The sequence below is a fragment of the Scomber japonicus genome, chromosome 19 (genome assembly GCF_027409825.1).
Source record: "Scomber japonicus isolate fScoJap1 chromosome 19, fScoJap1.pri, whole genome shotgun sequence".
NCBI classification, from domain to species: domain Eukaryota; kingdom Metazoa; phylum Chordata; class Actinopteri; order Scombriformes; family Scombridae; genus Scomber; species Scomber japonicus.
Window position 1 is genome coordinate 402501 of NC_070596.1, and position 11716 is coordinate 414216.

The 11716-nt window shown below is 49.0% G+C and overlaps 2 protein-coding genes across 2 annotated transcripts; one reads left to right on the forward strand and one right to left on the reverse strand.

The window, feature by feature from the left end:
- The first annotated feature begins 2037 nt into the window (after positions 1-2037).
- On the forward strand, positions 2038-4405 carry LOC128380623 (protein S100-A13-like). Its single transcript, XM_053340497.1, has 3 exons — positions 2038-2046; positions 3182-3310; positions 4235-4405. Exons 1-3 carry the CDS (start codon positions 2038-2040, stop codon positions 4403-4405), a joined length of 309 nt encoding a protein of 102 aa, XP_053196472.1.
- A 2245-nt stretch (positions 4406-6650) lies between these two features.
- Positions 6651-10829, reverse strand: plin6 (perilipin 6). The gene is made up of 10 exons (XM_053340498.1): positions 10823-10829; positions 10121-10160; positions 9941-9998; positions 9147-9345; positions 8978-9060; positions 8353-8646; positions 8007-8254; positions 7698-7875; positions 7194-7466; positions 6651-7115 (listed from the first exon to the last, which is right to left on the reverse strand). The coding sequence occupies exons 1-10, from the start codon at positions 10827-10829 to the stop codon at positions 6651-6653; spliced, it is 1845 nt and encodes a 614-aa protein (XP_053196473.1).
- Between the last annotated feature and the right edge of the window lie 887 nt (positions 10830-11716).

The window sequence follows — 11716 nt, forward strand, 5'->3', positions numbered from 1 at the left end:
CCTCCATCCCTCCTTCTCTCTTTCTTTCCTTCCTCTCTCCTTCCTCACTTCCTTCCTCCATCCCCCTATCTTCCTTGCTTCTTCCTCCCTTGACACGAGGACAACAGGAGGGTTAAATAAAGTACATGCTGCAGGCCTCTTATGAGTCTGAAATAAAGATTATATTTAACTGATGTTAAGTTTCAAATGTAAAACCTGAAAAAGCTGCTTTTAAAACCTGAATTTGTCAGACTCTGTATTTTATGTTGTATTGTAAACTTCTTGTTTTATTTTGAAAGTCTAGTCTTCCCCTGTGTTGTCAGTTTTACTTTCCCGCCTTTAGTTGATGACCTATTTGTTTCCCCTGTGTATATAACCCACCATGTCTTTGGGTCTGTTAGAAACTGCATCCTTTCCTGCTCCTCTACTAACTCTGTGAGGGACATTACCTCACTGTTAACACTAAAAAAAACAGAGGAGATGGTCTTTGACCTTTGACCCAGGTCAGGTGGGGGACCACACTCCATTACTCATACACCATGTTAGTATTGCTCAGGTGGACTTATACAAATACCTGGGTGTGCATATAGAGAGTAATCTATCCTAACCCCCTAACCCCCTAACCCCCTAACCCTTTAACCCTTTAACCCTTTAACCCTCATACAAATACAGCGACTTCACTTCTGAGACCAACGTGTTGATGGCCACCTCGAAGTCTGAGTACTGATCAATAATCAATGATCAATAATCAAGGAAGGAAGGGAAGAAGAAAGGAGGGAGGAAGGAAGTAAGGGAGGAAGGAAGTAAGGAAGGAAGGACAGAGGAAGGGAAGGAAGGGAAGAAGAAGGAAGGGAGGAAGAAAGGACAGAGGAAGGGAAGAAGAAGGAAGGGAGGAAGAAAGGGAGGAAGGAAGGAAGGAAGGAAAGAAGGACAGACAGAAGAAAGGGGGATGGAGGACGGAAGGAAGGAAGGAAGGAAGGACAGAAGACTCAGGCTCAGGGTGTTTGGTGTCCAACAGGATGTGATGTCACTTCCTCAAATCAACTGTGTGTGTGTGTGTGTGTGTGTTCAGAGAGTGTGTGTGTTTTTTTGACCATTTTCTTTTTTCAGATACATTTGTGGTGGCCTGCTTCAGCAAGGACAAAACACAAGCATCCAGAAGCCACTACCATTGTCCATTTTGTAATTTTAAGGCCATACAACTTCATGAAACATTTAAAAGGCATACATGGTAGGTGTTCTGCCGCAGCATCTGCGAGGTCCCAAATTGTCGGAAATTCATGCAAATTGCACGGTCCTCCGGCAATCCTGGGAAGGAATGCAAACACTTGGAGAGAACAAAGAATGCCAAGCCAGCAGTCCTCATATCTGCTTCCCTCCAAGACATGTTGAGTAAAGGAATTATGTCCTCTGAGTGGATTTTTCAAGAGTCTCCTGGCACTTTAATGGAAACATTGGACATTCAAACTGAGGATATAGATGACCTGGAAAGTCACATAGTTGAAAATAGCATCAGCTGTGAACAACAACATGTGAACACTAAGGAAATCTGCAGTATGACGGACTATATCATCACACAGATTTATTTCCTTGTAGGTATTTGACTTCCAACTGAAACAGATCCGAATTTATGACTCACTCATGCAACACTGTCAGATCAGTCATGGTGACATGGACCTCCTCAGGTAAAGGGAGAGTAGCATACAACATTTATCATTAATTATTTCAAATGTGCGGTATCATGATCAGACTAAACTATTACCAACTTAAAATGAAAAAATGTCTTCAGAAATGCGCTAGCCCTTTCTGGGTGTGTGTGTGTGTGTGTGTGTGTGTGTGTGTTCAGTGGGTGGGTGTGTGTGTGTTCAGTGGGTGTGTGTGTGTGTGGGTGTGTGTGTGTTCAGTGGGTGGTTTTGTAGGTGTGTGTGTGTGTGTGTGTGTGTGTGTGTGTGTGTGTGTTCTGTGTGTGTGTGTGTGTGTGTGTGTGTGTTCAGTGGGAGGACTCTCAGCAGTATCAGATAAACTTTTCAGTCTCTTTGTGGATTTGAAGCTGCACAGATGTCGAAGGTAAGCTGCAGATCACACTGATCAATCACTGATCTTTCTATGACCTTTGACCTCAGTAACGTTACCTTGTCTTGTTAGTTGTATCTGTGACCTTTGACCTCAGTAACGTTACTTTGTCTTGTTAGTTGAGGACAGGAAGTGAAGAGTATCAAAATAAATGCCAAAAGGTGCTCAGCTAGCAGGCCGAGGCGTGACAGGAAGTGAAGAGTATCAAAATAAAAGACAGAAGGTGACTCAGCTAGCAGGTTGAGGCGTGACAGGAAGTGAAGAGTATCAAAATAAAAGACAGAAGGTGACTCAGCTAGCAGGTTGAGGCGTGACAGGAAGTGAAGAGTATCAAAATAAAAGCCAGAAGGTGACTCAGCTAGCAGGCCGAAGTGACAGGAAGTGAAGAGTATCAAAATAAAAGCCAGAAGGTGACTCAGCTAGCAGGCCGAGGCGTGACAGGAAGTGAAGAGTATCAAAATAAAAGAGGAAAGCCAGAAGGTGACTCAGCTAGCAGGCCGAGGCGTGACAGGAAGTGAAGAGTATCAAAATAAAAGACAGAAGGTGACTCAGTTAGCAGGCCGAGGCGTGCTAGCTGAGAGTATCAAAATGAAAGCCAGAAGGTGACTCAGCGAGCAGGTTGAGGCGTGACAGGAAGTGAAGAGTATCAAAATAAAAGACATATATAAGGTGAATAATATTAATTAAAAGCCAAATTAAATAAATATGTTTTCAGTTGTTGTTTAAAAATGTTCTTCCTTCCTTCCTTCCTTCTTCTTCCCTTCCTTCCCTTCCTCTGTCCTTCCTTCCTTCCTTCCTCCATCCCCCTTTCTTCTGTCTGTCCTTCCTTCCTTCTTTCCTTCCTTCCTTCCTTCCTTCCTTCTTCTTCCCTTCCTTCCCTTCCTCTGTCCTTCCTTCCTCCCTTCCTCCCTTCCTTCCTCCCTTCCTTCCTTCCTTCCTTCCTTCCTTCCTTCCTTCCTTCTTCTTCCCTTCCTTCCCTTCCTCTGTCCTTCCTTCCTTCTTCCCTTCCTTCCTTCCTCCCTTCATTCCTCCTTTCCTTCCTTCCTCCCTTCCTCCCCCCCTTCCTTCCTTCCTTCCTTCCTTCTTCTTCCCTTCCTTCCTTGATTATTAATCATTGATTATTGATCAGTACTCAGACTTGGAGGTGGCCATCAACACGTTGGTCTCAGAGTTTCATGAAGCTGCAAACAACGAGCCGACCATGAACGCCACACAGTTCCAGACCATGATCTCCAATCAGCTACCTGCATTCGCCAAGGTATGACATCACAGCTCATCCTCCAAGCACATCACAGCTCATCCTCCAATCACATCACAGCTCATCCTCCAATCACATCACAGCTCGTTAAGCCCCGGTTTATAAACCAGGACACAGGTTCAGGTCTAAACCAACGTCCTTGGTCTGATTCTGGATCCTGTAGACCAGAGGCGTCAAACTCATTTTCATTTGAGGGCCACATACAAACCAATTTGATCTGATGTTGGTCAGACCATTAAAAGGAAGGAGGGAAGGAAGGAAGGAGGGAAGGAAGGAAAGAAGGAGGAGAAGGAAAAGAATGAATGAATGAATGAAGGAAGGAAGGAAAAGAAGACAGGATGGGAAGGAAGGACGGAAGGGTAGATGGAAGGAAGGAAGGAAGGAAGGGTAGATGGAAGGAAGGAAAAGAAGACAGGATGGGAAGGAAGGAAGGAAGGAAGGAAGGGAAGAAGGGAAGAAGGGTAGATGGAAGGAAGGAAGGAAAAGAAGGGTAGATGGAAGGAAGGAAAAGAAGACAGGATGGGCAGAAAGAAAGAAAGGACGGAAGGGAAGAAGGGTAGATGGAAGGAAGGAAAAGAAGACAGGATGGGAAAGAAGGAAGGAAGGACGGAAGGAAGGAAGGAAGGAAAAGAAGGGTAGATGGAAGGAAGGAAAAGAAGACAGGATGGGAAGAAAGAAAGGAAGGACGGAAGGGAAGAAGGGTAGATGGAAGGAAAGAAGGAAGGACAGATTAAGGAAGGAAAGAAAACAGAAGGAAGGAAACTGGGCCGGATTGCACCCCTCGGCGGGCCGGTTCTGGCCCACAGGCCGCATGTTTGACACCCCTGCTGTAGACCATCACAGATGATGTTTAGTCTCAGTGTGATCACCTGTGTGCTGTGATGACTCACTTCCTATCTCTCACTTCCTGTCTCCCATGGACAGGTGCTGCAGAGCCAGGCCGGTCTGGATCAGCTGATGCAGACGATGGACATTGAGGACCGGCAGAACATTTCCTTCCAGAACTTCTGGACCCTGATCAACGAGCGGGCCGTCCAGCTGTTTGACTCCTCACACGGAGACAAGACCACCAGGTGTACCTGTCTGCTGCAGTGAGACACCTGAGATACCTGAGGACACCTGAGTCACCTGAGACACACCTGAGACACACCTGAGGACACCCGACACACCTGAGACTGAGACACCTGAGACACACCTGAGACACCTGAGGACACCTGACACACACCTGACACACACCAGACACACCCCAGACACACCTGAGACACCCGAGACACACCTGAGACTGAGACACCTGAGACACACCTGAGACACCTGAGGACACCTGACACACACCTGACACACACCAGACACACCCCAGACACACCTGAGACACACCTGAGACACCCGAGACACACCTGAGACACACCTGACACACCTGAGGACACCTGAGACACACCTGAGGACACCTGAGATACACCTGAGACACCTGACAAACCTGAGGACACCTGACACACCTGAGGACAGCTGAGGACACCTGAGACACACCCGAGACACACCTGAGACACACCTGACACACCTGAGACACAGCTGGGACACCTGACACACCTGAGACACACTTGACACATCTGACACACCTGAGACACACCTGGGACACCTGAGACACCTGAGACACAGCTGGGACACCTGACACACCTGAGACACGCCTGAGGACACCTGAGACACACATGACACATCTGACACACCTGAGGACACACCTGAGGACACACCTGAGACACCTGACACACCTGAGACACACCTGAGGACACCTGACACACCTGACACACCTGACACACCTGAGACACACCTGACACATCTGACATACCTGAGGACACACTTGAGACACAGCTGGGACACCTGAGACACCTGAGACACACCTGAGACACACCTGACACATCTGACACACCTGACACACCTGAGGACACACCTGAGACACCTGACACACCTGAGACACACCTGAGGACACCTGAGACACCTGACACACCTGACACACCTGAGACACACCTGACACACCTGAGACACTTGAGACACAGCTGGGACACCTGAGACACCTGAGACACACCTGACACATCTGACACACCTGACACACCTGACACACCTGAGACACAGCTGGGACACCTGAGACACACCTGAGACACACCTGACACATCTGACACACCTGACACACCTGACACACCTGAGACACAGCTGGGACACCTGAGACACACCTGAGACACACCTGACACATCTGACACACCTGACACACCTGAGACACACCTGACACACCTGAGACACTTGAGACACAGCTGGGACACCTGAGACACCTGAGACACCTGACACACCTGACACACCTGAGACACACCTGACACATCTGACACACCTGACACACCTGAGACACAGCTGGGACACCTGAGACACACCTGAGACACACCTGAGACACACCTGAGGACAGCTGAGGACAGCTGAGGACAGCTGCATAAACAGCAGATCAAATTATTTCATAAAGTCAAATAAAAATCTAAACTTAATGAAATCTGTTAATGAGTAAAAAGTCCCTTCTTATTCTTCAGCATTGGTAATCAATAAATGTATCAATAAATGTAATCAATAATATCTACAAAATAAAAACCTGAAGAAATAAATTTACATTCACTCATATTTGGTCTTCTGTATTCACACCAGGTTCAGTTAACCAACCAATCAACCAATCAATCAACCAATCAATTAATCAATTAATCATATTAGTTTTGTGAGATCTTTTGTAAATCTGGAGAAACGTGAAGAAAAACTTTTCATAGATCAATATCTGCTCCTCTCTGCTCCTCTCTCCTCCTCTGCTCCTCTCTCCTCTGCTCCTCTCTTCTTCCTCTCTGCTCCTCTCTCCTCCTCTCTGCTCCTCTCTCCTCCTCTCTGCTCCTCTCTGCTCCTCTCGTGTGTGTGTGTGTGTGTGTGTGTGTGTGTGTGTGTGTGGGAGTGTGAGTGTGCGTGTGTGTGTGTGTAGAGAATCTGAAACAAACGTACAGTGAAGCTTTATTTCAACAGTTAAACATAATTTATTTATTTATTTTATTCGGACGATAAAACAACTTATTGATTAAATGAAATATGAGAGAAAAAATAAACTGACTAATAATAATAATAATAATAATAATAATAATAATAATAATTAATTAAATTAATAATAATTAAAAAGCATCATTTAATATTTGTGACTAAACAAACTTTCCAATCGTTCTGTTGCTGAATGTGAACGCGCTCACCAACACCAGCTGCGGCAGTGATTGGCCGGGGGGAGGGGCCGGAGGCAGTGATTGACCGGGGGGAGGGGCCGGAGGCAACATGATGTTTAGCAGTCGGTGGTGGTTGCCGTGTCGTTGGTCTCCTTGGCATTGGTTGCCGTGGCGTTGGTCTCCGTGGCATTGGTTGCCGTGGCGTTGGTCTCCGTGGCGTTGGGGGGCTCGTCGGGCGAGGGGGGGCTCAGGTATTCGAAGGCCTTCTGACTCTGAGAGATGAACTGTTTGAGCGGCGTCAGCAGCAGCTCGGTGGCTGACGGCCGGCGGAGGGCGGCGCCGTCGGAAGGGGGCGGCGGGGCTTCGCCATCCGGGTCCTGCTTCAGGCTGGAGCGGCGGCGACCGTTGGGGGAGTTGGGGCTTTGGGGCCCACGGGTGGCGCAGGAGTACAGGCTCCTGCGGCGGCGAGGGCGGCCGTCCATCGCCTTCAGGAACAGACTGCTAGACGAGCGGCGGCGAGAAGACTCACACAGGAAGTCCTCCTGGTTCAGGAAGTCCTCCACTTCCTGTTGAGACGGCTGCTGCAGCTGAGGACCAATCACATGATCACTGTCAGAGGACCAGTCACATGATCACTGTCAGAGGACCAGTCACATGACACTCACCATGTCGTAGAGCGGCGTGGCGTTCACCACCAGCTGCAGGAGGATCTTGGATACTTCCTGCAGGTCTCGGAGGATCTGCTGGATCTGGACCGGCAGCTCTCGGACCTGCTGGACCGGACGCAGCTCTGCCAGCATGAGGGCATGACCTTTGACCCTGCCCAGGGTCAGCTCCCTCAGGCTCTCTGCTCGGTACACCAGTACCACCAGCAGGTTCTGCAGGTACTGCAGCAGTTCGCCCAGCAGCTCCAGAACCTGACCCAGAGCCACCTGAGGGGACATCACTGCTGTCAATCATACACTGCCCCGCCCCCTCACTGCTGTCAATCACACACTGCCCCGCCCCCTCTCTGCTGTCAATCACACACTGACCCGCCCCCTCACTGCTGTCAATCACACACTGCCCCGCCCCCTCACTGCTGTCAATCACACACTGCCCTGCCCCCCCCCCCCCCTTACAGGTGAACAGGTAGAAAGAGTAAAGTAAAGTAATAGGGTCACCTGGTCAGCTGCGTCTCCCAGCGCGTTCACTGCGTCCTGCAGCTGCTGTCTGAGCTTCATCATGCGATGATGCAGCTGCAGGCTGAGACTCAGCAGCAGGCTGCGGACTCTGGTCCACAGACTCGGCTCTTCATCCTCGTCCTCATCCTCGTACTCCTCCACCCTCATCTCCCACTCCCTTCCTGCACACACAGGTTCACTCTGTCACACCTCCACTTTCTCAACGTTCCCAATGTTCCCAATGTTCCCAGCCTCTGCAGAATTCCCAACATTCCCAACGTTCCCAGGATTCCCAACATTGCCAGCTACCCCAGTGATCCCAGCATTCTCAATGTTCTCAGCCTCCCCAGCGTTCCCAACATTCCCAACGTTCCCAGCCTCCACACCTCCCCAGCATTCCCAATGATGCCAGCCTCCCCAGGATTCCCAACATTCCAAACGTTCCCAGCCTCCCCAGCAATCCCAATGTTCCCAGCTACCCCAGCCATCCCAGCATTCCCAATGTTCCCAGCCTCCCCAGCGTTCCCAGCCTCCCCAGCAATCCCAATGTTCCCAGCCTCCCCAGCGTTCCCAGCATTCCCAGTGTGAGTTAATCAGCTGTCATTAAACAGTTGATTAAAAAGCAGTTTGATCCAATCAGATCGTTATAATGGACCCATGTGACCACAGCAGAGTCTTGACCTCCGTTACCCAGAATGCCCCTGTACTCACGCAGTGTGGGGGGGAGGGGCAGGAAGTGGGCGGTGGCGTCCTCAAGGCGGCTCAGGACGTCGTCCAATCCCGACGTGGCGGCTCGGCCCACCTCAGACGCCTGCAGCAGCCGAAGCCCCGCCCACGCTGCCTCCGACACGCGCTCCAGCTGATCCAGGGCGCCATCGAGCCCGTCCACCAACCACAGCTGCACGTCGTCCAGCGTCATGGCAACGGCATCCTTCAGGTGACCCACCACCTGCAGGGAGACAGTACGCCCACTCTGTTCTGATTGGTCAGCTTCAGGAAGCCTGCTGAGGAGCAGCCAATCAGAGCCGAGTCACTTCCTGCTTTACTGCTTCAAATTAAAAGCTTTTAAATGACTAAATAAGGGGTGACTTTTATTGTGAAGACTCACCTGCTGTTGACATCATCATTTCACACTGAAAATCTTAAAACCATGAAATCATGAATGCCCCCCCCCCCCCCCCATCACCAGCAGCTCCAGGTGCATTGTGGGTAATGTAGTTGACATGTGATACTGCTGATCAATCGATCAATCGATCAATGATCAGTGATCAGGAACAAACCTCGTCAGTTGATTGGTTGAGGATCGGAAAGTTTTTTTCCAGTCGATCGAGACCGACGAGCGCGAAGCTGTTCGCCACTTCAACTGAGAAGAGACATGAAGTGTCACAATAAGAGCATGGAAGGAATTAAATTGGCATTATTAGCTGTAGCATGGTTAGCTTAGCGTACTCTGAGGCTCCAGGCTCTGCAGGAGGGGCGTGGCTTGTTTCATGGCCACCAATGAGATGCTCCGAACGCCAACCTCGGCCATGCCTCCCATCAGCCCCAGCAGCGGATAACGACCTTTGACCTCCAAATACGTTGACGTCACCGACTGCAACGCCGACTGAAGCAGCGGGAGACGGGAAACTCTGAGCGCTGCGCTGGTCTGAACATACACACCAATCAATCATCAATAATCAATCAATAATCAATTATCAGTAGTCACAAACACTTCTCTTCTTCTGCTCAGTCTTGTTTTGTTTTTTCAATTATTTATTATTATTTATTTATTTATTATTATTTATTTATTTATTATTAATTAATTAATTAATTCATTCATTATTTATTATTCATTTATTATTTATTTATTTATTTATTTATTATTATTATTATTTACTTATTATTATTATTCATTTATTTAGTATTATTATTAGTATTATTATTAGTATTATTATTAGTATTATTATTATTATTTATTTATTTATTATTATTTATTATTATTATTTATTTATAGTTTTTTTTTAATCCTATCGTCTTTGAGCCTGAAGCTGAATCGGCTCTCTAGCGCCTCCTAGAAACAGCAAAACGGCGGCTGGTAGGAAGGTCGTAGAAAGGTCAAACCAAAACTCAAATTTTTGTCTTATCGAGACCTAAATCCAACAGGAAGTGCACAACTTGCTGTCACACGTGAGATTATCGCTGATTTTTCAGGCTTTTCAGAATAAAGGTTCAGGGTTAGTCTTCCACCTAGTGGAGGGAACCTGTAATGACTCTAGATCATCCAGGTTCAGGGTTAGTCTTCCACCTAGTGGAGAGAACCTGTAACAAGAATAAGAGCATGACCTAAAACACATCTACAGGTTCACTGGAAATAACTTTTATATAACTGTTATTAATCAATAATCAATAATCAGTAATAATATTGATCGTTAGTTTCTCACCTCATATTTCGGGGTTTCGGACATTTCTGCTTCAACAAATCTGCAGAGAGGTCAGAGGTCAGAGGTCAAAGGTCAGGAACAAACTGAACCGTTAACTTATTGATGATTTGTTGATCAGATGATAAATGATAGGAAACAGCTGCTGCATGAATAAAACATCTGATCAGAAACACTGATCAGCTGATGATGACATATCACAGCTTCATAATAAATAAAGCTCAGACTAACTATGTCATCATAACCCGGTTTTGGGCCGCGGGCCGTGTGTTTGACACCACTGAGATAAGTATGCAGCCACACCCAAAGCATGATGGGAAACATCGTCGTCGTCGTCTTCTTCCACTTATCCGGGGTCGGGTCGCGGGGGCAGCAGCCTAAGCAGGAAGCCCAGACTTCCCTCTCCCCAGCCACTTCGTCCAGCTCTTCCAGGGGGATCCCGAGGCGTTCCCAGGCCAGCCGAGAGACATAGTCTCTCCAGTGTGTCCGGGGTCTCCTACCGGTGGGACGGGCCCTGAACACCTCACCAGGGAGGCGTCCGGGAGGAATCCTGTCTAGATACCTGAGCCTCCTCATCTGGCTCCTCTCGACGTGGAGGAGCAGCGGGTCTACTCCGAGCTCCCTCCGGATAACTGAGCTTCTCACCCTATCTCTAAGGGAGAGCCCAGCCACCCTACGGAGGAAGCTCATTTCAGCCGCTTGTACCCGCCATCTTGTTCTTTGGGTCAGGAACGAAGAGGGTAGGAACGAAGATCGACTGGTAAATCCAGAGCTTTGCCTTTCGGCCCAGCTCTCTCTTCACCACGACGGTCGGTGCAGCGTCCGCATTACTGCGGACGCTGCACCGATCCGCCTGTCGATCTCACTCTCCATCCTTCCCTCACTCATGAACAAGACCCAGAGGTACTTGAACTCCTCCACTTGGGGCAGAATCTCATCCCCGACCCGAAGAGGCGCTGATTCTCATCCCGGCCGCTTTACACTCGGCTGCGAACCGATCCAACGAGAGTTGGAGGTCACGGTCTGATGAAGCCAACAGGACCACATCATCTGCAAAAAGCAGTGACCCAATCCTGAGGTCACCAAACCGGACCCCCTCAATACCCTGGCTGCCCCTAGAAATCCTGTCCATAAAGATTATGAACAGGATCGGTGACAAAGGGCAGCCCTGGCGGAGTCCAACCCTCACTGGAAACAAGTCCGACTTATTGCCGGCAATGTGGACCAAGCTCTGACACCGGTCATACAGGGAACGGACGGCCCGTATCAGGGGGTCCGGTACCCCGTATTACTGGAGAACCCCCCACAGGACTCCCAGAGGGACACGGTCGAATGCCTTCTCCACAAAGTCCACAAAACACATGTGGACTGGTTGGGCCCCATGCACCCTCAAGGATCCTGCAGAGCGTGTAGAGCTGGTCCACTGTTCCACGGCCCGGACGAAAACAAACTGCTCCTCCTGAATCCGAGGTTCGACTACCCGACGGACCCTCCTCTCCAGCACCCTCGAATAGACCTTACCAGGGAGGCTGAGGAGTGTGATTCCCCTTTAATTGGAACACACCCTCCGGTCCCCCTTCTTAAAAAGGGGGACCACCA